This window comes from Carettochelys insculpta, chromosome 5, assembly GCF_033958435.1.
Source record: "Carettochelys insculpta isolate YL-2023 chromosome 5, ASM3395843v1, whole genome shotgun sequence".
Classification (NCBI taxonomy): domain Eukaryota; kingdom Metazoa; phylum Chordata; order Testudines; family Carettochelyidae; genus Carettochelys; species Carettochelys insculpta.
The window spans coordinates 38,546,889-38,573,826 of record NC_134141.1 but is presented as its reverse complement, the minus strand read 5'-3'; the positions used below and the strand labels follow the sequence as shown (position 1 = coordinate 38,573,826).

At 43.1% G+C, this 26,938-nt stretch overlaps 1 protein-coding gene across 1 annotated transcript in view; it reads right to left on the bottom strand.

The window, feature by feature from the left end:
• MTAP (methylthioadenosine phosphorylase) overlaps nt 1–15,681 on the bottom strand; it is a 65,401-nt gene extending 49,720 nt beyond the window's left edge. The window contains exons 1-3 of the mRNA XM_074994115.1: nt 15,535–15,681; nt 7,553–7,639; nt 4,074–4,132 (exon numbers count right to left, since the gene is read on the bottom strand). Coding sequence (XP_074850216.1) covers nt 4,074–4,132; nt 7,553–7,639; nt 15,535–15,564 — 176 coding nt within the window. The 5' untranslated portion in view covers nt 15,565–15,681. The remainder of the gene's footprint in view (nt 1–4,073; nt 4,133–7,552; nt 7,640–15,534) is intronic.
• Between the last annotated feature and the right edge of the window lie 11,257 nt (nt 15,682–26,938).

Sequence of the window (26,938 nt, the reverse complement as noted above, 5' to 3'; positions counted from 1 at the left end):
CCCCCAACAACCTAACTGCCACATGGCGGAGGGGGGCGGTGGCTGGTGCCGGCGCAGAAAAAAAAGGGCTCAGCTTGCAGAGGTGGAGACAGAACTATGAACTCCGTGTCGCGGCTGTTTTTAATGTGCAGCTGCGCTCACAGTGCTGATTGCAAAGGAAGAAAGAAGCTTCTCAGACAAGCCTAACCCCACAGCCACAGGCTTCCTGGTGCCGAATTCAAATTTCTGAGCTTCCTGTTACCTAATTCCTGCACACGTGGAAAGCAGGAGAGATGGAAGTGGCCAAAGCAGAGCACTGTGGGATACATAGGGGACGCCCCTGGAGGCCAAGGAATTTGATTCAAATACATGGTGCTTCTACACTAGCCTTCATTCAATCTTTTAAATTTGAACTTGACACTACTCCCAGCCGCTATTGACGATGTTATGGTATCAACATTAGTGCTCCGTAAGTTGAGCTAATGGTATTTATAGTGAAGACAGTGATATAATACCGAGCTAACTGCCTTAAATTTGAACTTATCTTACAGTGTAGATGTAGCCCAGGAGTCTAGGAAATATAAATTTGCCTACCAAAGCTATAAATGGAACCTTATGCTATTGCCCATTCTGAGGATTTTATCAGGAGCTTTGGAATACTTGGTGTATTTCTTAAAGTTCCTGCTCTTGGAGTCATGCGGATATGAGAGGTTCAGCTTTCAGTTTTTAGCTCTCCTGGTTATACAGAAAATCTTGAAACGTGACCTGAGTGCACCCTAGTGGTAAGAAACCACAGAAGGTAAATAAAAAAGTACCTACAATTTATTATTTAAAGAAAAAAACTTAGATTTTTGAATACTTGAAGCTGACAGTACTGAACTTACCATATACTGGCCTTCATTTATAAGACTAATTAGTGCACAAGACTTCCCCCACCACCCTCCTCTCCCCCCACAAAATTGTGTCTGTAGGTTCCGTTTACTTGGCCCACATAATTACTTATGGTATTATGTGCCAGCACCGTTATAGCAACAGTGGCACTGTGACACTGTGGTATTCCCTTTCTCATCCCTCTCTAGCATCAGGTATGCTTAATTTTATAAATATAAAGGTTACTTTTCTGTCCACATTACAACCACCGTGGAGGATCTGAAATCCAAGCTCTTACAGCTTCTCTGTTATAAATGGAGATAAGTAGTAAAGATAAGATTCTACACTCAGAATAAAACCAGCAATGTCTAATGACAGAAGGGGCAGAAGAGCACGCAGTTTGCCCTTCCATCCCCAGCTCTCAGAGTCAGTAGTACGATAAAAAAGTTACAAAGGGAGAGAAGGAAAATTTTAGTAAAAGGCAAAAGATTTGAAGAGAAACCACAGATATAACACCCCATCCTCCTTGAAAATCAGCACGAGCATGTTATTTCCTCCATTCCCATCTTTTCAAATTATGGCAGGGAAGACTTTCAATCTTTCCTTCTTTCTTAGGAAGATGATTCAATACTGCCCCTTGGGCTAAGTCTACACTAAAATCTTACATCTGGGTTTGACAAACTAGTGTCTAACATGACTTACCCAGCCTCTCCAGAATGGTGGTAATTTTTAGACCACCACACAAGAGTCAAACACACTATGTTAAAAAGATATTCAATATCGCTGTCCACGTCATGTCAGACAATCAAGTTCCATGCTGACTGAGGTATATGGGGGAGTCATTGTCTAACGGTGTCTACCCGATATCAAGATAAGGCTGTTAAGATTTTTTCTGGTGGCCCTCCACCCCGGACCACAGTTAAGAGGACCTATAAAAGCTCTTATCTGGATGGAGGTCACAGGACCTGCAGAATCGCATGAACATTGCAAACAATGTAACAGTAGCACAGAATTTATTACACTTAATAATGGATTTTACAATCAAATATCTAGAGTGATTACATTCAGATTAATTCACTTTGATTAGTTTCATAAAACCAATATACATACAAATATACCTAGGCTAGCACCATACTCACACTCCATCTCATACTGATCACTCAAGGAGTTGAAGAATCAGCCTCACTCAGAAGATGGTAAGACACGAGACAGTGTTAGATCAGAGAAAAACTTTTAATGAAAACACTCGTAATAAAATAAAAATGCACAGAGTTAACTAAACCCCATCCTCCAAGATTTCCAGAAAGACAAAGATGAACCCCAGGTGTTATAGGCTGCCTGACGTCTACAGCCAAAGACAAAAGTTAGACTTCTGCACCCTAAGATTTTGAAGGTACGCACACCCGATTGGAGGAATGGAACTAACACCTCCCTTTGAATGTGCATAAGATCTCACACGGCAGCCTCATTAACAACCTCCAAAAACTGGCATTGGGGCAAGATACTACTTAGCAGCCTCAGTGACCTTGGCCTTCACTTTGCTATGAACAAGATGGTTGAGCTGATGAGGCCATAACATCTTGGCCCCATAAGATCAAAACAAACAAACAAACAAACAAAAAAATGCTGTTAACTAGCTAAACTAAAGTCTGGGAACACAGATACACTCCTCCTCATCTATATCTCTCTGGAACTGTCCAAATGCCCACACCTACCTAGTTCAAGCTAATGTTATACAGAGTATGATCCCTGCAGGCCTCTTACATTACTGCTAAAATGTTATAACAGTGACAGGTGAAGAAAATAGCAAATAATATATAATACAGGCTTAAGCTACAAGAATAAGATATGTAAAATAGACGAGCATATCCTTATAGGCTACAATGCAGCACCCCAAACATCACAAATTGCTGGGGGGGAGGGGGATGCTTCTCTGTTTAGATGCTCATTAGACATGCATAAAGTGATTTTCCCCTTCAACCATTTAAAAAATAACCATATGCCCCACAAAAAGTAGCAATGGCACAACTCCTTAACAACTATTTATATTTAAAGTTTCAATCTTCACACAGGTCATCATTACTAGATGTAATTAGATTAAAAAATATCTATCAAGAGTGCTTACTAAACTCAAACATAGCTTGGTAAAATTTTCTCAAAATTTCCACCCCCACTTCTCTGCAACCTGTTAAATAATCCCAGAAATCATTTGGAGAAATGATTGTTTGAACAGTTGGTTATAATTTTTGAGTGTTTGAACACCCAAAATTTTTGAACACTCATAATTTCTGAGTGTTTGAGTGTGAGCGTTTGAACAGCTGGTTATAATTTTTGTTTTACTGTATTTGAAAAACCCAGTACATTTTTACCGTGTCTTAATCTCTATTGGGCAGCACCATAGTAAGAGATTTTTCTACTGCATCTGCTTTAGTTTTTAATCGGAAAGAGTACAGTGCACATATTTGGCACTGAGAAGTGCATTGGATCATTGTAAGATCAATTATGCTTGGAAGCACTAGTTGAAGACAAACAGCTGTACCATCCACATAAATTTCCAGGCTGTAAGAGAATTGTAACATGGAGGTTGAAGGTTGGCGGTTGAAACAGAACTAGGTTTGTGAACGCATGGAGCATTCTACAAGTGTTCCACATGCCATACAGACCAACTTTAAATTCCTGATTCTTCCCCAACTGAAGTCAATGGAAGTTCTGCCATTTACACATTCAGACTTAACTTTGCCAGTCAAAAGAAGTAGTTAGTCCATCTGACAGACAGGAAAAGGAAATATCTAAGACAAACTACTTTAACATGTACAAAATAATTTTTTAGGTGATGAGCTTTCATGGGACAGACCCACTTCCTCAGATCATAGCCATATCAGAACAGACTCAATATTTAAGGCACAGAGAACCAAAAATAGTAATCAAGGTTGACAAATCAGAAAAATATTATCAAGGTGAGCAAATCAGAGAGCAGAGGGGCAGAAGGGGGCGGGAGGAGGAATCAAGAATTAGATAAATATTGAGTCTGTTCTGGTATGGCTATGGTCTGAAGAAGTGGGTCTGTCCCATGAAAGCTCATCACCTAATAAATTATTTTGTTAGTCTTTAAAGTGCTACTGGACTGTTCTTCTGTCTTGATAGTATATAGACTAGCACGGCTATCTCTCTGTTACTATTTTAAGACATAAGTAACAAAAAAAATCCTTTGAAAAGCTCTTTACCTTGCTAGAAGCACACAGTCAACATTCTTTATCTTTCCCAAAATCAAAGCATCTGATGGCTGTAAAAGAAAAACAATAGTCACAACATGTCAGCATGATCAGAATAATTTACTGATATTTATGCATGATCAATATCACTATGAAAACCAATAAAACTTTACGGCTGTAGCTTGTCATTTTCTCCCACACATTCTAACTGCAATATAATGTGACAGATTACTAAAAACAAGTCTGGAAATATGCAAATTTGACACCTTCACAATGGGTAAGAATAGGGACTGGGAATGGCTCTCTCATTACAGTAAGTAATTTTACGCTTTAGCTATTCTCACTTTATTGTCCATATGTACCCTGATTGAATTAGCTCTGATGTAACACTCCCATCTCTAATATTGTTAGTCTTTAAGGTATCGCTGGATTCCTTATTGTTTTTGCTGAACCAGACTAACATTACTACCTCTAAAAAACAGTCTGGAACTGGAAGGCTGTGTTTTGTAATCACACTGTCTCAATGTATTAATACCAACAGTAATGTTCAAAGTCCAGCCACATATTTCATACAGCTGTTCAAACAGGTTACATAAGAACAGGTTAGACAAACATCTATCAGGCATGGTCTAAGAACACTTAACCCTGTGACAGCAGAGAGTTATACTAGATCAGGGGTCTGACACCTGCAGCTTCGTAGCCACATGTGGCTCTTTAAGGATTTCTCTGTGGCTCCTGATGCTACAATTACAAAGGAAAAATAAACCACACACACACAAAACAAAATAAAAACTCCTCCTGATTATATTTGATAAACGGTGAGTGTCCTGCAGTAAACATGTGTCGCATTACAAATCATTCTGTGTGCACTATTCTTAAAATAGGGTCACAAAAGGTATGGTTTCATGTTATTTATTAAGGACCATCTCAGATTCATGTGCATTGCAGCTTTTGAATTACTGTTTTTTACTGATAAAAAAAAAAAAAAAGGCTCTTCTTGCTTTTTTTTGGTTGCTGACCCCTGGCCTAGATGAATCTGTAAGGTCCCTTTTTTGCCTTTAATTCAGATGATAAATATTTATGTCCATGCTAACTTTGTTTTCTTTTTTTTCATAGCATTCTATGGAAAATGGGGTTACCCTCTAACTGGAACCTAAATTATATTAATTGATTTTTTTCATTTTAAAAATATTAGCAGAAGTATTCACAGGAGACTTGTTAATTTGATTCATGATTAAAAAACACAAGATATGCAAGCCACATTATAAATAGTACTTTCTTTTCTTACAGCACTATTAGAGAGTTTTGCAACAACTGATCATTCATGCAGTGTTGAAACATTGTAGATAAGCGTCACCTGAACGTGACTGGTTCATAGACAAAAGAAAAGATGTTTGAAGTATCACATACAATAGTTTCCTTTTTGTACATGTTTACTTTAAGTTTCAACAATCTTAAGAATTTTTCGACTCATTGTAAACCAACAGCTAATCTTGTGTAGAGGAAATGTCACGTTATTTATTTTGGTTTTGCTATTTTAGCCTTGAATCAAGGCAGTGTCTTAAGTGAAAGCATTTAGTTCTATACGAAATTCTTCTTTTAGTTTTGGGAACAGGGTGGGGACGATGATGACGGGTAACAAGTGAAGTGAATAATGTTGTGCCCCTCCCCACTACTCGTACAGATTTCACAGGGGTTGGGAAATTCAAATATCGATCTCTAATTCAGCTTTGCCCCTTACCTTATTACTTTCCCACCATTGTTAACTGTGACTGCCCACACATACTCTATTATTCCCCCCACCAGCTCTTACACTCACAAAGTCTTCTTCAAAACCCTTTTGGTTGCAGTTGGGGGTTTTCCCTCCACACTTGGACCCTACAGAGTAGTGCTGAATCCCATGAAAAAGATATAAAGGTTCAGGTTTCCACAGACGTTCCTCCCCATAAAATAACTGTTGTTGCTACATGTCATACGCCTCATGAACTCTACTTGCATAAGTTACTATACATAACAGCAAAAATTATACAGACAGTTGTTTTGGACAGTGCTCAGCCTCCTGTTTTGCAGATATTATGGAAGACTTGAGCTTAATTTCTAGTTTTTACGCACCACCTACTTGAAGTCACTTTCTCTACCTCAACTGCCCACCTGTAATACGGAAATAACATCCCTTTTCTTTCATCCTTTGTCTGTCTGATCTATTTAAATTGCATGCTCTTTGGGGCTCTGGGGCAGTGCCTCTTACTATATGCTGGCACTCCAGGTATACACAGATCACTGAACAAACAGATGCTTGTACAGATGTGCAATCTTCTCTCCAGCTGCTTCTGCTGGGTAAGAGGGCTAGTGTGACATAAGGCCTGTGAAAGCCCAGAAGCTGCTGGTAGAGAACTCCTCCCTGCACAGGAACAGCACAAGATGACCGTAAGATTGTCTCCCAGTGATCCCCTTGGAAATCCTGGAGGGCGGAAAAGGAGGGGACTGTACCAGAGTGGGGTCACAGTATGTAATACTGCCGATATTTTAAGTAGTGGTGAGGCCCACAGGCTGCCAGGTAAGGCTGCTATATTTTAGAGAGGCCCCCCATGGCTGTGTAAGTTATTCCATATGGTATGGAGCAGTCTTTGGAAATGTGTAAACAAAGCTTAAAACCACTGTATCACAACCCTGGACTGAGTTCTCCATTGGGTGTCTAATATCATCATGTTTAAAGAACAGCAGATACAGGGAAGCAAAGGGTGTATTTTTTTCTACATTTGGTTGTCAGTGTAACATCTCGCTTCTCACACTCATTGTAAGTGACTGTGATACATGTACAAACTCCACATGGGGCCCAAAGGAATTAAAGGACGACATTGGGCTGAGGTAGTCCTCTCTCTCTCAACTGGCAGAGCTTCTTCCAACTACAGAGGAGGCTCAAAAGTGAGCAACTCAGCTCAGAAAGGGTTGGTACAGAGGAAAACAGACTTACCCTTCTGGACAAAGCTGTTGAAGAAGCCTCCCTGTGGGGAAGAGGGATGTATGCTGAGCTGAGTTGGGGCTGAATGTTTATTTGCCTTTTCTATGGATACCTTTAGTTGTACTTGGGGCTGCTGGGAGGGAGGAAAGGGGGGATCTAGAAAAGGTAACGGAGGGGACACCAAGGTGCCAGACCCTTATTCAATCCTATAAGTCTGGGTCAGCACCTGATGGAGTGGGAAAGCACAGGCTACCCTACCAGCTTCTTCTGTGAAGGTGGGACATAAACCTCATGGCAAGGATAGTAAAACACAAGACAATGCTAAGACCATACAAGGGTGAGGAACTAGACTGGAAAAGTGTTCTGGGTGTGGTGAGGCTGGATGTTAGGTAAACTATTACCCGACCCACAGACCGACCCTCAGCAATGCATTGTGAGTAGTGCCTCCTTTGCAGGTCCATTACACTAGGGATCTTAGGCTGAAAAACATACCACAAAGCACACAAGTCTCTTTAAAAATTATTCAGACCTTGCCATACGGAGTATCCACATATTTTTCTGTTCTTCCTTCCAAGATGTCAGGATCATCCAGGCCAGTTCCACCGATAATTCCAATCTTACAAACAAACAAAAGTACGTATTAGAGCTCTAGAGCTTTCTTTGCATTTCAAGTCTGACAGTGACATTAATTCTTGACTTCTCAGCAACTACACAATTTATCATTTACCTCACCTCTACCTGAGACAGGCCCAGAACCATGCACCCCAACAGTACAAATCATACCTACAGTTCAAGTTCCCCATAAAGACTTGCAAATATAGTTTTACCATGTCACTTTAGGCCACACTGCATTTAATTTTTCCAAGTACAAATGCTTGATGACTCCCCAGTTCAGACAGATGCCAAATTCAAAAAGTTAGTAAACAGCACAAAGAGCCACTGACCAATCACTTATCCACAATGTGAAAGTAAATATTAGTGTTAACTAATGCCAAAAGAGATCAGCACAACATAGGCAGTAACAAGGCTGCACCACAAATAGTACATTAATACGAGATTACTGTACACCTTTTCTGCAACGGGAAAAACACGGAGAGAGAGTCAGTAACTCTGACCACTGGGGACATACTGATCCCTAAAAATGCAACACCTGAACTGATTGATATCATTAATCCTGATTGCCATTAAGGTATAGCTCATAAGCATCTTCCTCTCTCAATAACAGCTTCTTCTAAATGTATGGGGAAGAGACAATAAGGAAAGTATGTTGGCAACTACAGGTTGAACCTCTCTAATCCAGAACACTCATCTGGCAACATCCATAATCCAGCATGATTTTAAATAGCTGGATGACAACTTGCCATGGGTGTGGCCAAGTTTCTCGTGATCCCCCAAAGTTTGTTTCCAGCCACCAGTCCTGGTTCTCAGTGTTCTGTGCTTTTATTTAGCTGTAATTTACCCTTGAATGGCTACTAAGAGCCCAGTAAGCAGTGGAAGTGTTGGTAATGCTGCTAGGCAATATTTCCCTCCTGTGGTCTGGCAAAGTCTCTCATCTGGCACTGGTCAGGTCCCACGAATGCTGGACAGGAGAAGTTCAACCTCTAGTACATTTGCCTGACATGAAGCTACTAACTGAGAAGCTGCTAGCTTTCAAGCCATGTAGCCTTCTTTAAAAACATATTACCTAATTGACTAAAGCCACAGTTCAGCAAAATGCTCAGTCAAACCTGCACAGTGCTCCACAACCTTTTATTTGAGGCTGAATTGTGTAAGTTGAAATAATGAGCACACAAACTCTTACCACGGATGGAGGCTGTCAAAACCCAGAAGCTTGCCTTGCTTGCCTGCAATACGTCCATTCAATTTCTCTTTGCTGGGAACACACAAGATCCCTAATCACCATTTCAAATGTTGCTGGGATTTATTTGGAGAAACCACAGCAGTAGAGGGAACTATGCTTCTGCACTAATTTGTACTAGTTTAAAGGTGATCTTCAAACAAAGATGTATTTCAATAACTGTTCCTGGGTGAATAAGGAGGCAGAGAGACCATTAAAGTGAGAGGTGGTTAAAAAATAGCCAAAAGAATGTTTTTCCTTTGGAAAATATCAATTGCTCATAATGCTACATGGAGTGTTGATTTAGACAAAAATTTAATTTAGAAAAAAACGGAAACCAAGCATTTTGATAAGGTTGGCACACGCCATTTCAAAATTATAGAAATGTTTTGGTATTTTTATATGTATTTTTTCTTGTTGTAAAATGTTATAAAAATTATATTACAAATCACCAGTTGGAATACCAGAAATGAGCAAATCGAATATCAATGTCCAATTTCAAGTCACCATTTTGTATACTGGCCTTTAAAACCTAATCAAAAGATATAAAATATTAAAATTAAAATATATAAGTCATAACAGAAACAAACGGCTCAAAACAAAACATTTTCAGGCAATGTTTTGTGGGAAATTTTCTTTCCAATTCAGAATGAAAATTTTCAAAATGCAGGAACTTACACAGAAAAGGAATTCCGGTTTTTGACCGCCTCAGTTACCCCAATGAATTGTGCATCCTTCTTAGCTTAAGGAGCTATCGTCCAACTACCCCACTGTACCTAAAGAGACAGCTTATTTTACAAGTTACTCAATCTTACTTACTCAGAAGAATGCTGGAAAGTGACCGGAGGACACTCCCACTATACTCAGAACCCACTCTGGCACTGGGTAACTATCCTTACTTTGGGGTTCAGAATATTCTTTTTAACTCTGCAACCTTCAACCTTCAAAGAGTAGTACTTTATAATACATAAAATGTAACAATATGGTTTAGCAGGGTAAATAAAAAAATCAATTATTTAAATAAATGATTTTTTTCCCTAAAATCAATTAAATACATTTTATTATTTAAAAATAACAGTTCACAGGCTGCATAAAGTTGTTTTAGCTGCCTGAGTCCCAGCTGGCAAGGTGTTCGTCAATTTCCCCACCACAGGGACTCTCTGCAGAGGAGAAATTGATGACATTTTCAGGGCACTCTCCCACAGTTCTCAGGGCACATCAGTGTGTTAAAACACACTGGTTGAAAAACCAGGGTTGTAGTATATAAACATATTTTCCCTTTTGGCACCACCTTGTGCTATATGGGTGTTACTGCACGCAAACAACTAAATATAACCTAAAAAGGAAGATTAGGGAAAAAAAAATAAACCACAAGAATTGCTTATAATTTTGTAATAAGAATGGAGATTTTTCTTTTATTGACAGATCACAAATATTTGACAAATGCTGTTTTGTTCATGAGAACGCTCACATGCCCTGAATGCTACGGTTATTTGCCTGCAAACCTGCATCTGGAGTCTTATGGAGTATTTATCACTCAAGATTCTCCTATTCCAAAGTTCTGGAGTAAAACCAACATCTACATGGCAATCACAGGTGGGATTTAGAGGTAATGTAGATTCACTAATCTAGCATTAATCTAACTCTGAGCTCAGCAATAATTTCAATGGAGGGCTTCTCCAAGAATCTGTAAGTGGTTAGGGACCACACTATACTGTGATATCAATGGACGGAAGGGACTGGGAGGGAGTCTGGATAAAATCTGTATTTTTCCCACGCGTGATCCAACTAGTACACTAAAAATAGCAGAGATGAGAGTGGCATGGACTTCTGCAGGGGTGCCGGAATAATTTGTGTATTGGGGGTGCCGAAAGTCATTGAGCCACACTGTAAATCCTCATAAAATGGAAATTACTTCAAGCCAGGGAGTGCCCCACCCTGCCCTCATCCCCAGTTCCAGGGCCTGCAGACTAGCAATGTAAAAACATATTGGTATCCCTGTATCGGTTTATACAGCCTGCACTGAAGTCAGCACTGTTGCATCTTCAGTGCTACTTTTAGCTCTGCTAGCTGTTATGCCTAGGGGAAGTCCATCCCACCTCAAAACGCAGAATTTGCACAGAATTTCATATTTCCCCTGTAAAATTGGGATTGCAAAATTATTGGTGGACACTGGGATACAGCAACTTGCTGTGAGCAGAGTGACCATCCCAGTGGGAATTCAAGACTCTGCACATTTTGCTGGCCTGCTTGATCCTCATCTGCCTTGGATGGGAGATGGCCTGGGAGTCCCAGCTCTGCCAAAGTGTGTGTGATTAAGTGCATCACATCCCCTGGTGGGACAGTAAGGCAGCTGTGGAGAGTAAAGGTCCTGGGAGAGGAGGGGGCAGGTGTCTGGGCTTAGGGGTGTCCTGTCGCTGGGCCCCAGAAGATGCTGGCATCTGGACTCTGAAGAGTGCCCCACATCTGAGGTCTTGGAGGGAGTGTGAGCTCTGGAGTTGTCCTCCAGCTTGGCTGTGGGGTGTGTGTGTGTTGGAACTGGGATGTGCTGCACAGCTGGGCTTGGGGGTCCAAACAACGCCCCCGCAGCACACCCCCGAGTGTTCATAACTCCTTATTCCTCAGAAATCTTTTGCTGTCTGTCTTGCTGACATGTATTTCAAAATAAATATATTACCAAAATAACTGAAACTGGAGTGACTATGTTGAGTTATTCTGACAAATCAAATATGCGGACTGTAGGTTTTTTGGCAAAAAATCCCCCCAGAAGTATAGCTATATTAAAGCTAGTGGAAGTATGACTACATAAGCTGTAACTATGCCACTGACTGCAGCATAGACATATTCTTTGGGGACCAACCACAAACCATGATCTAAACACAGGCTGAAAATTGTTCACATATAAAGTTCAGCAAACTCATACAAATCAGGACAGAAATTGTGAAAGATTTTTTATTTTTCTTTGAAATTCTAAAAAATAAAATAAAATGAAAAAGGGCTGTGCAAATCAGTGTTTCTTAAACTATGTTCCGCAGAACACTGGTGTTCCATGAACAACTCACAGATGTGCCACGAGCATCTCACATAGTTTCTGATATTGTACTCTAATGGTGAATGTTTTCTTGTTACTAAAACCAGATACAATGTTACTTCTTCACTGAAGTAATTTTATCAGGTATCATTGAATTTTATTTTTGCCGTATATATTGCTGTATCCCCTTCTTTGTCTCACAATTTTTTAAATAAAATTTTCATAGGTGTTCCATATAAAAACATTATTGATGATATTCTGTGGTCTCAAAATGTTTAAGAAAACTGATGTTAACAATCAAGTTGTTTTTGTTGGGAACTACATATCTGACAACACAACTGCAGCCCAGAATTTAAGACTGAATAGGATTTTCACAGCAAATGCTTTTCAACCTGAATTGTTCTATCCAGTAAAATGACAAACTTGGAAATTAAAGAGAATAATGCAAACTGAAGATATTGGGTTCTTCACTATATTATCAGCTGGCTGATGCAACTGGTGGATGCCTGCAAACCTTGGGCTACCTCCTCAGTTTTCACTACTAATTTTTGTTTATCTAGGGAATAGGGTAATGCCTCTGATTTAGCAACATGGGATGGAGAAGATGGTTTGTGATTCCCTGGCTGGGAATCCACAATATAGCCAAATTGCTTTTGTTCCCCTGACTTAATTCTCACTCTTTCCCACATGCCAAAACACAATTGATGTGACATTTTCAATTTTTTCTGCTTTACAAGTTACAGCAAACTTTGGATTCAGTTGTTAAAGTTCTAATAGCACAAATCACAGATGGGATAGAATTTGAACACACTCCCTTTGTACTATAAAGCTGACAATTTAAACTCACAGGTAGGTGTCAAAGAAACTATGGTATCATGCCCTCAGAGGAACTGGAGCTACCACCAGAGCCCACAGACAGCTTTCCTCTCTGGCAAAACCAGCAGTCCAGGGGGGTCTTGTATCATATTGCAGGAACAAGAAGGTGTTATTGGCCAGGATGACAGTGGGGATTAAACTGGTGAGCACTGCTGGGAGTAAAGGATGCCCTCCAACCTACCCTGCAGCATTGGGGGAATATGAGAATTGGTAGGGATTTTAGGGGTGGTTGCAGATGCAACAATAGAAATTGGCAAGTAAGAGGACAGCCCAGTGCAATGTGAGAGGGAATGAATCACAGAGGCATAGTCCAGCACCCTTACCTTCCCTTTGACAACAACTGAAGCCACTGCAGGGAGCAGGGGACAAAATGAGAAGCACTCAGCTGTGGGGATGGCTGATTCAGAGTCATCAATGCAAATTCACTGCAGGCAGAGGAGGAGCTCACTCAAAGCTTAGGGAAATCACTATCCCTTTCTGTCGAGACACACCCACTCACATTGTTGCTCAATGTACAGATATTCCTGTGAGGAAAGCTAAACCCATCCCTGGCTATGGAAGGCTAACATCTACCTCAGTATCCCAAATTAGCCTCTCTTTTCTTTCAAGATGGAAAATTGCTTGTCTACATACAGATCTTAAGAACTGTGGGAGATAAAAAAAAGCTTTTTCTTGTATTTATGGTTTCCCAGTTCTTACATAGGATGGTGAAGGCCAAAGCATACCAGCTTTGTTTACAGTGCCACTGCTGAACTTCTGTAATTAATGTCTTCTACAGCAGTGCCAAGAAATCCCACTGTGCAGGTATAGTGCAAGCATAAAACAGAAGTTACCTCCTGCCCCAAAGAGTTTACCACTGTAACAGCTAAATTAACGCTGAGTATTAACAGAACCAGAGAAGCAGCTGTGTTAGTCTGTATTCTAACAAAACAAACCATCATTCATGTAGCACCTTAAAGACTAACAAAATAATTTATTAGGTGATGAGCTTTCATGGGACAGACCCATTTCCTGAGTTCTGGAGATATGATATGCCAGTTCCAGTACAGCACTATCTCCAGATCTGAAGAAGCAGGTCTGCCCCACAAAAGCTCATCACCTAATAAATGTGCTACATGACTGCTTGTTTGTTTTGTCAGTACTGACAGAGTCAGTATCACATGAGTGGGAGGACAGTGGACTTTGGCAAAAGAGCTCCCATGGGGAGCCGAGGTGGGACTATCTGTGAAGTTAGGTGTGACACATAGATTCTGTACAGATGACTGTTAGGCTAGATCTATGCTAGCGTAGAAAGCTGATCTCTGAGATGTGTAGCTAGAATCAATGTGTAAGCATAGTAGAATCAACGTAGCAGAATCAACTTTCTCACCGAGTGCAGATCGAAGCTCTTCAGGCTCGCACTGACATTCCTTGCCTCACACAACAGCTCAGAGTACCAGGGTTGACACCTGAGCCCAGAAAGATCAGTTTTGCTGCGCCTTAATTCATGCAGCAAAAATCAAAAACTCCAGAAGATCAAGGCAAGCACAGTCGATCATCAGGTAAGTGCAGATCAGCCTTTAACCTCTCACAGCTCGAATTCAGCAAGATCCATTTGCAGGATCTTTTACTTTTTCTTCCAGAAAGTTGGGTAGGTGAAGAGAGGGTTTTAACACAAATCTGCACTGTCATGTAGCTACTGTATCACAAATGCAGTCAGGGCAGCAAGGGAGAAAGCAAATCCCCAAACAGCCAGTTAACAAACCAATATAACCGGCAAACACAGAATATTTTTCTACAGAAAACAAAACCCTAACACAGTTAAGAATTATGCCTCTTTTATCCACCATCCAACCAAAGTCTCCAGACAGGTTAAGGTTCAACCCCGGATTTTGAGTGCAGTACCAGCCTATGGCTACGTCTACATTAGAGAGTTCCGTAGACAAAATTCATGGGGCATCTACACACAAAAGCATTTTGCAACAGAAGCTGTCAGCACAAAAGCTGTGTAGACGCTCCAGGAGACGTATCTGTCAACAGAACGGATCAAAAGATCCATCCACTTCTATGTGGGAGGAGGGATAGCTCAGTAGCTTGAGCATTGACTTGCTAAACCCAGGATTGTGAGCTCAGTCCTTGAGGGGGCCATTTAGGGATCTGGGGAAAATTAAATAAAAGGGGGGGGCATGGTTCTTGGTTCTGCCAAAAGGGCAGTGAACTGGATGACCTCCCAAGGCCCCTTCTAGTTCTATGAAATGTGTATCTCCATACAGTATTTTTATACTATGTGTAGACATGATCTGTCAACAGAAGTTCTGTTGAAACATCTCTTCTAACAGTAACTGCCATAGACAGAGGCTTCTAGTGTAGATGTAGTCATATAACTTTCCTTTCAAGAGTTGGATTCTTAGCCACCCCAGCATCAGGGCAGCGTGGCCATCCTCAGCTGCTGTTAATTATCACTGCTCCAGTATTTGGCTGAAGCAGGACCCAGCAGTCCTTGTTAACTCACGAACGCAGCCACACCATGAGCGCACTGCGCCCACTAGGGGGTGCTCGGCCACACACGGACCAGGGCCCTGCCGAAAGGAGGACGCTGCAGCCGAGCATCCCAGCAAGGGAGCAGCGCCGCACCCCGAGCCCATGTGGCCGCGCAGGCAGGAGCCCGCCACACGCACCCGGCAGCACAGGCGCCTCCCAATGAGCCACGTGCGCACCCGCGGCGGCTACCGGAGAATGGGGCTCCCGGGGGTCAGAGCTGAGCGGCGGGAGCCAGGGCGCCTCTTACCTTCACGGCCACGGCGGCGGCTGCAGCCATGTTTGCTGCAGGAAGGAAGAGGCGGGCCCAGCGCCGCTCGGCTCTCCCAGGCCGGGCGGGCTGCAGTGGGCGGAACTCCCACCGCCCCGCTCCTTTGGCGGCTGCGCACCGTGCCGAAGGGAGCCTCGCCCCTAGCCCGCGCTACCTCGCAGGCAGCAGCTCCTGGCCCGGCAGGGGGCGGTGCCTAGCCCTGCAGCCTGGCTGCACATCGCGGCGCCGGCGCCGGCGCCAAGCCACGCGGGCTGGTCAGAGCCCCAAGCGCGCCTCTGGCAGGGCTTCCTCTAGGGGGCACGGCCGCATGTGTGCGGCTGCAGCAAATCGCCCTCTGGGCGCTGCTGCCTGCGGGAATGTGCCCTGCCTGCCCAAGCCGGCGGGCGGGTGCGGGGTTACCAGACCCTGGTGCGCAGAAGTGAGCCGGGCCGGCCCCAGAGCAGTTTAAAAAACAAACGGGGGTTTCACGGGGAGGTCATTTGGGTTCTTCTTTTCAAGGGTTTGTGTTTTCAAGCCTGCCTTCAGGTCGATGAGGGCTGGAAACTTACAAAGCAACCCTCCCCCCCACCGCAAATCACCGAGCTCCTCAGCCTAATACCTACATATCTGAAGACTAGTGACTGTGAGTTGGCAGCACTGCAATTCCCAAACAAGCCTGTTAACTGAGAGGGGAAAAACAGGAAACAGTTACCTGCCATTATTCAAGACTGACCTGTTCCTTGCCTGGAAGATGTGTGAGGAAAGGAAGCCCTGTTTCATTTTCGGTGGACAGATTCTGGAGAGATTTTCACAGAATTACTATAACCACTGCAGCGTGCAGAACAAGCCAAAGAGATGCATAAAAATGCTCACAAGAAAAAGTAGAACTGGAGCAACAACAAGAAGTCTTGTGTCACCTTATAGACCAACAGATATTTTGGAGCATAAGCTTTTGTGGGCAAAGACCCACTTCATCAGATGCATGAGATGGGGAGGGGTTCAGCGGGGGTATTTAAAGAGTGGGGTCCCAATAAAAGGGAGGGCCAGAGCTGACAAAGTCTATTCACTCAAGGTGGAAATGGCCCATTATCAGCAGTATATATCAAAAGAGGAAAAAAACAAGTCAGATCAGACAGGGAGATGTGGCCCGTTGTCAGAGTCTAATGTGGAGATGTTAACAGCCCCACTCATGCATCTGATGAAGCAGGTCTTTGTTTTAGATAGACATTTTTGTAAACATGCAAATCAGATTGTTTTAGATAGATATGCAACAATATAATGTACACATAAGAGTGGCCATACCTGGGTCAGACCAGAGGTCCATCTAGTCCAGTACCCTTTCTTCTGACAGTGGTCAATGCCAGGCGCCCAAGAGGGAATGAACAAGACAAGGACTTAACAAGTGATGCTTCCCCTGTCTCTGATTCCCAGCTTCTGACAAACAGAGACGAGGGATACTAAAGGCTAATAGCCATTGATGGATCTATCCTTCATGAACTTATCTGTTGTTCACCTCTTGGCCTTCACAACGTCCTATGGCTAGGAGTTCCTACACAATTTGTTCTTTCATATAGTCTCAAAAACTGCATGAGTATATTGTAAGCAGTAGATAGGAGTATAAACACAAATGTATGTTTAGATGAGCTCACTTTTATACTATAAAAGCTTATAGATCTATAAGCTGACAGCCCACCGCAGAATGCAAGTAACCAGTGCTGCACTGCCAGCCTCTTCTTCTTACCTCTCTCTCCCACTATTTGGTGTGTCAAGGTGGCAGGCTCATGGCATCAGGCCAGAGCCCCAGCTGCAGATAACCCTTCTCCACAGTAGAGAAAAATGAATGTAAAAAACAACAGCAGCAGCAACAACAACAAAACCCAACCAACCAAAAAAAAAAAAAACCAAAAAACAAAACGTTTTGGCTCCCTGGATCCTGGTGCCATTTTGTGTCAGGCCTGTCCCCTGTTGAGGGTGAAGATGGTCTTTAACCTGCACCATCTGCTAAGGCGCCATTATGACAGCTGGGTACGATTGACATACAAAGTACTAAACCAATGCTCATTCTGGGACATTCATATACTACAATGATTCTTCCTTCCTCATCCCTTTTACAGTAGGATCTGGACAACAAATGTAAATAAATCAGTCATCTTCCTCCCCCTCAGTCCTTTCACACCTCAAGTTAGCTATGTGTCTTAAAGATGATAATGTTTTAAAGTTATGATTTTGTTAATCAAAAAGAACTATAGATGACACTAAATGCATAGCTACAGAACATGTGATATGACTGAACTTAAAAGTGACCTGCTAAATATATACATTTGTATAGTTAAAACAAAGTTTTCTGTAGCTATGAATCCACTGTCTCTAAAATTAAGAAGGAAGATAAGGGAAACCGATAAATGATTATTATTTACAGGATCCAAATAGCAGAAATGGCACTAAAAACAATCTCTTTACTAAGCAGGAAGATCTGTTCACTGAAGTTCAAGTGAGATATAAAAAAGTCAACAAGTGCCAACTAAAAGTGCACCAGAAGCAGGGCTGTCTTGTAAGCAAAAATAAACAATGTTTCTCTTATCTTCAGCTCTAAGGATGAAATTCTGACTCCATTGAAGTCAATGGGAAAACTGTGGTGGGGAAAAACATTTTCACAAGGAAATATATCTCCAGTTCAAGATAACAAGTGTTTAAAACTATTTTCTCACTTTTTCTCAAAAAGTTAACTACTATAGATATATAAATATGCATATAAACTATATGTAGATGGTAATCATTATCCTGCAGGTGGCAGCAGATTTGCATGATATTAAACTGCTGTATGAGTGACTGAGAGAAAGAAACTGGACAGTTTATTATACCAATATGTGGAAAGAACTAACCCTAGAAGCATAAGTTAGCAATCAGTATAAAAGTCAGTCACTTCACATTAACTGTAGACAGTTGAGGCAGTAACTGTACCTTTCTCTATGTCTGTACACCGCTATGGGCTGCTACGGTTCAGATAAAAGGAGGGTTCCCAGATACAATGTAGTTTATAGGAGATAAATGGCTTCAGAGAAAAGGATCCAGTTTTTAACTTCAAGTGCTCATCACTAGGGCTACATCCATACGAGAGAACTTACCCGGCAAAAATGGACTTTTGCCAGGAAAAATTATTGGTCATCTACATGCAAAATGTGCTTTGTCAACAGTGTATTGACAAAACCCAGCACATCCACCAGCAGCATTATACCTCTCCCTGTTCAGATACAATGCCTCTCTGGACTCTGTTCTGTCAACAAAACAGCTGTGTAGATGCTCCAGGGCCCTTTTGTCAACAGACAGGGCTTCCTGTTCACAAGGCAGCCTTGTTCGCAGACCTTCCAGTCAGCCATTCTGTTAAGAGAATGCCGGGAAGTCTGGCTGCTTTTATATGTAGGCGCAATCTGTCAGCAGAAGTTTTGCCAGGAAATCCCTTCCAACAGTGATTTCTGTCGACAGAGGCTTCTTGTATAGATGTCACCTAGATGTAAGAGGAGAGCTCTTTCAGACTCCGCTTACATTCATTTGTACTGTGTCCTGAGGTGTTAAAATCCATTTCAGATCTATGCCACAGTTTCAAGGAATAGCTTTCCACTGGTCTCTGGATGACATAAAATGGAGAAACTGTTAATTTGATCCAATTTGTAAGCACCAACTAAAGATGTTGAGTGTAACACTGTCTTCGGTTGTGAGATAGTTCAAGGAGTAACCCTGAATCTAACACATTCCTGGAAACACATGCTGGCCCTGAGATGGCCCTGTGTAAAAAATTTCTTTACTTCCTATTTAGTTTTAGGACACAGGGGCTTTCAAAGTCAGAAGGGTCTTTTCAAAAGACCCCTGTCTACATGGGTGGTGTGCGTTCCAAAATCGCGCGTGGCTGCCATTATGCTAATGAGGCACTGCATATTCATGTCTGCACCTCATTAGCATCTTCCAAACTGCCTCATTAACATGCTCCCTCTAAAAGGAGGGGGCATGTGTAGACACAGCCCAACAGACCAGAGATGCAATGCTCACATGTGCCAGTTGCACTTGGTCATTAATTAGTAGTCTTCCATCCAGTTACTAGACTCACGGCATGTATCCTGTACAGTGCTGCAGCTGAGAATTAAACCCAGGCCCCCTTAAAAACCCTTTTAACAAAGGTGGCAGGGGGGCGGGGGAAAGGAAAGAAGAACTCCCTTCTGATCAAGACAGTAACTTGTCTTAGATGGCAGGTGATCTTCATCTACCTTCCAGCATGGTATTCCCTTTTGTCTTTGATCTTTGTTAGAGATTTTTAAGTGCACAATAGATATTGCTAAACTTTTCGTTTTAGTAAAAACTGGATTATATTTATGTTGTCTGGATTTTAGATCATCTGAAATGTGTTAAAATGAAAATTAACTGCGTCAGATAAAGTTAAACTTCAATACAGTAGTCATACTGCATTTGGTAACTGAAAGAAATCGAATTTTTCTCATTCAAATTCAAAGTGGCTATATCTACACTACAGAGATCTTTCAAAAAGAAGTTCTTCCAGAAGATCTATTCTGAAAAATCATCTCTTGAAAGAGCTCATCCACACACAAAAAAGCATATCGAAAGATCGATCCCCTCTTTCAATAGAATGGGTCAGGGATCGAAAAATCTGGTGCCGTGAGGCTTGCTCTTTTGAAAAAAGGGCCCATGGAGTATCTACACATGCTTTTTTTGAAAGAAGCTTTCAAAAGGAGGTGCTCTTCCTGATCCAGGAGTGGAAGATGGCTTCTGGAAAAAGATCTGCATTCTTTCGATTTTGGATCAAAAGAGCGCATTTTGTTTGTGGCTGGATTTTCTGAAAGAACTTGCTAGTGTAGATGCAGTCAGTGTGTGTTAGATTTACCTTTGTTCTTTATTGAATGGCATCTAGTTATGAATCATTTGGTCAAAATGCTTGGGGTAGAATTACTAGTGTTCAATTATTCAAAGAAAAAAATACCACAGATGTAGTGAAAGGGGATGCTGTAATCCTCATGAATGTCAGACTATGAACAGAAGGTGGCGAGGCAGTTCTCCAAGCACCATATTCTACAGGCCTCTTTCCTTTGACCCCATTGAGGAATACTGAAAGAAACTACACCATCTGCGCAAGAAACTCCATGCTTCAGTTCAGGACCAAATCCACACAGACACACCCACAGAGCCCCAACCAGGAGTATTCTATCTGTTACCCAAGATCTGTAAACCTGGAAACCCCGGACATGGTATCATTTCAGGTATTGGCATCTTTACAGCAGGATTATCTTGCTATGTTGACTCTTTCCTCGAAGCCTATGCTACCAGCACTCCCAGCTATCTCCAAGACACTCTGACTTCTTGCGAAAACTACAGAACATCCACAATCTTCCTAAATACACCATCCTTGACATCATGAACATAGAAGCTTTTTACACCAATATTCCACATGAGGATGGACTACAAGCTTTCAGGAACACCATCCCCAGTGATGTCACGGCACATCTGCTGGCTGAGCTAGGTGATTTTGTCGTCACCCACAACTATTTCTCATTTGAGGCAATTTATACCTACAAGTCAGCGGCGTTGCTATGGTGCATGGCCCCACAATATGCCAACATATTTTTATGGCTGACCTAGAGCAATGTTTCCTCAGCTCCTGTTCCCTAGCATCGCTCCTCTACTTAAGCTACATTGATGATACCTTCATCATATGGACCCATGGTAAGGAGACCACTGAGGAATTCCAGAGATTTCTACAATTTGCACCCCACCATCAATCTCAGCCTTGAGCATGCCATACAAGAGATCCATTTCCTGGACACTACCGTACAAATCAACAATGGTCAAATTAATGCCATTCAATATTTATTTATTCAAAGCAACATTTATCATATTACTAAATAAGTTATAATTCCACTTCAATTTTTATTTCTGACATCACAGAAGCCCTTGAAACAAAATTTCCCAAAGAGAGCTCTTTGCTTTTTTATATTGTAAATGATGGAATGTAATCAATTTATCTGAATCATCATCATCGTCATCATCAAGAGGTTTTCAATGAAATTTCATGTCAGTTTCACAAAAATGAAGAAGTACAGAATGCTTTTTTTTTTTCTCTACTTCTCCCCAATGTTTAAGGATCAGGGGGTGGTTAGGGTTAGTTTGGCAAATGACCAACATTTTCATTATTTGAATTATAATTTCATGATGCATACAAGCCTTTCACTTTCACCAAGCTGCCTTACTCCTCTCTGGCAGTGCAAAAAGGCATTAAAGTAGGAATAAATATGCACACCTATTTTAAAGCCCTTTATGCTTTGAAGTGCAAGAGGACTAGTGTGAATTATAGGATAGGCTTACAGTGAGTGAGTAAGTGGGTGTACAGTACATACCCAATATGTTGCTTGGATCATTAAAAATTGGGCCTTGTAGGGGGGGTCTCAAACTGGCAGGGGGGACTCCAATACTGAGCCCTCCACACTCACTAACCATGTTTCCTATCTTGGCCATGCACATCAGTGTGTGTGGTACCATACAGCTATACGGTTGTATATGTAAATGTCTGTGGGAACAAAGATTAACCTCTGCTCACAAACGGGCTAATCCACTACATTGCAAAACAGGTTTTGCGGTGTGGCCTGAGTGCAGCCTAAGGAGGCAAGAACTCCTGAGTTCTAATCTCATTTGTGGCATGGACTTCATGGGTTGTGGGTGAAACTGCCACTTGGGGTGGCAGTGGCTCCCTTGGCCAGGCCTCACCTTGCCTCCTGCTCCACCTAGCCCACCGTCTCCCTCTTATCTCCCTTCCCTCCTCCTCTCTGCTCATCCCCATCCCTGCTCACTGCATGCTTGTTCCCTTCCAGCCACATCCCTGAACCTAAGCAAACTATATTTCAAAAAGAAAACCCTACACTTTCCGCAATTTCTTCCTCAATCAGGAGCATGTTTTCTTCTGTGTGCCAGACAGTGTTTGTGAAGACTGGACCTATAGCAGTTACTTATTTAAAAACACTAAACTTGGGAGTAAAAATGTCAGTCACAGGTTTTTTTATGTACCTTGATAGCTGACATGCAGGCAGCCTGTAAGCATCCTGACCCTCTCATTGATCCTAGGGAACACGTAACTGTAAACAACAGTTAAAGCTAATTGAGAAATCTCTGTCCTTTCTTCACACAATAAAACAAGATGTTAGGCTGCAGGTGTCATGGTGCCAGCTGGCATTTTCACCCTGACAGGAAGCAAATGGCTGGGATCAGACCGTAAAAGCTTCCACCACATTTCCACTTCTTAACACAAACAAGCCTGAGGGTTTCTTATGTTTATTGTTTCAGCAGCAGAAGCAGCAGCAGCAGCAGCAACAGCAGTGAGCACAGGGCAATAAAAACTGGTGAGGAACATGGATCCCGGTAGTAAAACAAAGGCTGGCTGCTGCTTTAACAACAAAAATGCCCATTCAGCTCACAGAACCAAGATGGTAAAAAGTCCCAATAAGGCAGCATGATGGTGCCAGCTTTATGAACCAGACTGGCAGACCCAATATCACCAGGAATGAAGGAACTAAATCCCCAGCTCCTTTCTTACCAGGCAAATGTCATCTCCCACCTACAGAAAAGAGTAGAAACCTGTGCTACCAATAACTTTTCTCCTCCCCTGCCTCTCATCTCTCCTCCTTTTGTTTGTCCTTACCTCCATAATCCTCTCCCCACAGGCTCCCTCCACTGACTCACTCCGCCGCCCGGAGCCAAGCACTCCCCCTGCCTTGCCCATTGCAGAATCTGATCAAGTAGAAGAGCCTGATTGTTCCAGACCTGACCATGGGGCCAGGCCTGGTGGAGCCCTGCTCTGCCTGCCAGTGCTCCTTCTGGCAAGCTGCTCCAGCATCACACAGTGGGAGGTGGAATCATCCCATAAAACCCCAAACCGAAATTCTCTGATCATCCAGGAGCAGTGCCTACTCCATGAATGAAGCAGGAAGGTTTTGGAATTATAAAAAGTACTTTGCAAAATGGTGCTTCTAAGCATTTTCCATCTGATGACCTCAAAGCACATAACAAAACCAATGAATTTATTATGCAAACTCCTGTGCAGCAGGCAAGTATTATTATCCCCATTTTGCAGATGAAGAAACTGAGGCACAGACTAATCAAGTCCCCTATCCACTGTCTTTTTAAATCAGTGGAGAGACTCCCCTTGAGATTAAGCCTTGAATGACAGGTCCAACATAATACTGGAAGTCTGTGACATGTGGGAAATTAAGAAAATCCCAGACCTTCACATTTCAAGCAGTGGGGAGCACATGTCACTGGCTGTGGACATCACCCTGAAGCCCCCATGTGCCCTAGTACAAGGATTTGGCAGTGAGGCTGGCCCTTCCCCTCTGTGACAGACATACCAGGTGTGGGTGGGTAGGCCCGCTCCAGCATAACCCAAGTGCGGGGGGGGGGGGCGGGACCCAGGTGAGGTGCAGCATGAGTGTGGACAACTCAGTGGGAGATTTGCATGGGCAGGGACTCATTGGGGAGTTCTTGGTACTGGGTCAATGGGACTTTGATTGGGCTCAGTGAAGGGGGCTGGATGTGAGGAGTTGGGGCTTGGTGGGGGCACAGCTGTTGTGGAAGTGGGAATCAGTAGAGTCAGGGGCCAGATGTAGCTTGCTGGGGCTCACTGGACTGAAGGTCTGAGTGTGAGGGGTGCATCAGATGTATCCAGGCACAGGGGAGTAGAACCTGCCAGGGTGAGGATTTGATGGGCCTGGTTAACCGGGGAGCCCCAGCTGCTTATGAGGGGACACTGCATGCTGGACTCCCGCTTCACCTCTGTGACTACTTTGTCCCCTTTTCTTCTCCATCCCCCTCCCGTTATTCCATTCCCCACTCCTTCCCCACTACCTCTTCCCCCCAGCTCCTCACCCCTCTTCCCTCCTTTCCTCCACATCTGCCCCTGCTACTCAGCTGCACCACTGGCACAGAAAACAGGAATGCTCCCAGGCAGGCACACAGAAGGGGAGGCACAACTCTCACTAGGACTCAGCAGCAGGCTGCATTCATCTGTGGAGGCAATGGAGCCCCAGATGCAGCCTCCAAGCTGGGCAGCTCTGCCTTTTCAGAGATGGGGGAAGGAGGTGTGTGCCCACTCATGCCTCCCTGTGGGAAAATCCCTCGTCCAGACCATGGAAAAAAAAAAAAAAGCTGCACGCTTGGTCCCCTCCACCCTGATTTCCCTGTGGTAGCGGGAAAGCTGACACGATGAAATTTGAGCTAGTTTCTGGCCCATGCAGGTTGCAGGGCAGGCTGACAAGGAGGCTATCTGCCTACCCAGCCTTCCCAGCTGCCCCAGAACCTGCATAAACCATATTAAGAACATCAGAGGCATCCAACCAGGCAGGGGTTTCAGCGGCATATTCGTGGCACCTGTGCGGGAAGGCAGTGCCTCCCTTAGCCCATAATTGACTTTCCTGGAGGCCTTGGGCCACAAACTCTCCCCCTCAGTTTCTCTGTCAAATGGTGATGAGGATTATAACATTGACTTGTTTCAGAGGGGTATGCAGATTAGTTACCAAAGATTTGTAAAATGCTTTGAAGATGAAAAGCACTAATCAACAGCTAAGCATTATTACCTTTATCAAAAGATGCTGCAGAGCTGTAACTGTCCCAGTTACACACCTCAGGACTATGGATTGTTTATGCAAGAAGCATTACATCAAATATTTAAGAAAAAGACAGAATCAAGTCAAACTGACGACTCCAACATTGACTCGTGCAGATTGTGATGTTCAGAGTCTCCTACCTTGGACTGTTTAATAACTTTGGGCATTTGCTGTTCCCTTCATGAAGAAATTACATTCAGACTGATAGGACTTAGGCACATGTGCTAAAGAAAAAACAGATTCCATTTATTCTTGTAGCACCGAAGATAGGGGAGCAAAAAGAAAATACAGATGGGTTTATTGTGTATCCTGTTATGAATAAACCTGTGCATGTAAGGTAGTTGTTAGCTCCTTGTCTTCATCTGTGTGCAAGAAACAATTGCTATTGCTCAATGAGTGCTGTGACCAGACACTCTTGAATTACACTGCAAACCAGCATTTGCAACACCAGCAAATTCCTGGAGGCAGACTGTCCCCATCCTTCTCCTGGACAATGCAAGCTCATATAAAGTCTTCCATTTTATTAATCGAAAATGATATGCACAAAACCATGATCATCTTGACCTGGGGGCTGGGTGCAGGGTCTGGACTGGGACAGGGGATTGGGACACTGGAGAGAGTTGTGGGAGGAAGGGGTGCAGGTCCCTGGCTGTGAGGGATTTTGGATTCAGAACAGGGTGAGGGGTGCAGGTCTAGAGTTTAGGTGCAGAGGAGGTCTGGGATGCGAGCTCTGGTATGGTGCCTAGGTGCTGGGTGTAGGCTGTGGGCTGGGGCAGGGAGTAGAGGAGGGAAGGTGAGGCTCTTGAAGGGATTTTGGAGCATGAAGGATTTGGGAAGTGGGGGCAGCTGGAGGTGCTCTCTGGCAGCATCTCCAAGGTGGGGGCAGAGTATCTCACTGCTCCTGTTGACATGGCAAGGAATCTGTTTCTGAGCTTGTTTCATTTAAATTAAGATGGTTAAGAGCACCACTTCTCTTCTGTAAAGTGCCAAAGCTGTATTAAGTCAACGCTCAGTTGTAAACTTTTAAGAGAATAACCACGACTTTTTGTACCGAGTTAACACATTTCAGAGTTATGGACAACTTCCATTCCCGAGGTGTTATAATGCCGAAGTTCTACTGCAGAATAGTAATATATATCAGTAATTTTACTGTGGTCGGAATCCTTTAGTCTTCTAAGTCCCTATTCAGGTGGAACTCTCATGAGTTGAGTGATGAAAGGCTAGGTTGGGACTTTAGCCATAGCCCTGAGAAAGATGTGATGCATAAGCTGCACCACCTCAGGAGGGAGCAGCACTGTGACTCAGAGACACCTTTCTGAGTCACCTTGCCGCCCCTGCTTCCTTCACGCTCCAGGGGATACTTATGGACTGCTGGCCTATAGCAGCCACTAATTATTACACCCTCATGCCTCCCCACCCCTTGCCCCTGCTGCATGCTGACTAAGCTCTCCTGGCCAGCAAATAGAAGACTGGGGCCAAGACTCCACCTATTCCCTGTTCCTGCCTGCTTGTTCCCGAGTGGGCACACATCCCCCCTTTCTCCTATGTGCGTAAACCCCCCTGGAAAGTCTAACTCCCTTGTGTGGGCATGTTGTGCAAGTCACAGTTTAGCTCTTAACGAGGATGATCTCAGAACAGGGCCATATACTATCTGAAAGGTAAATTTTTGTTGTCTTCTCTCCATCAGCCTCTTCCAAGATGAGAAACCAGATATCTTGGACAGGAAGGCGAAAACTGAAAAGTAGCTTAAT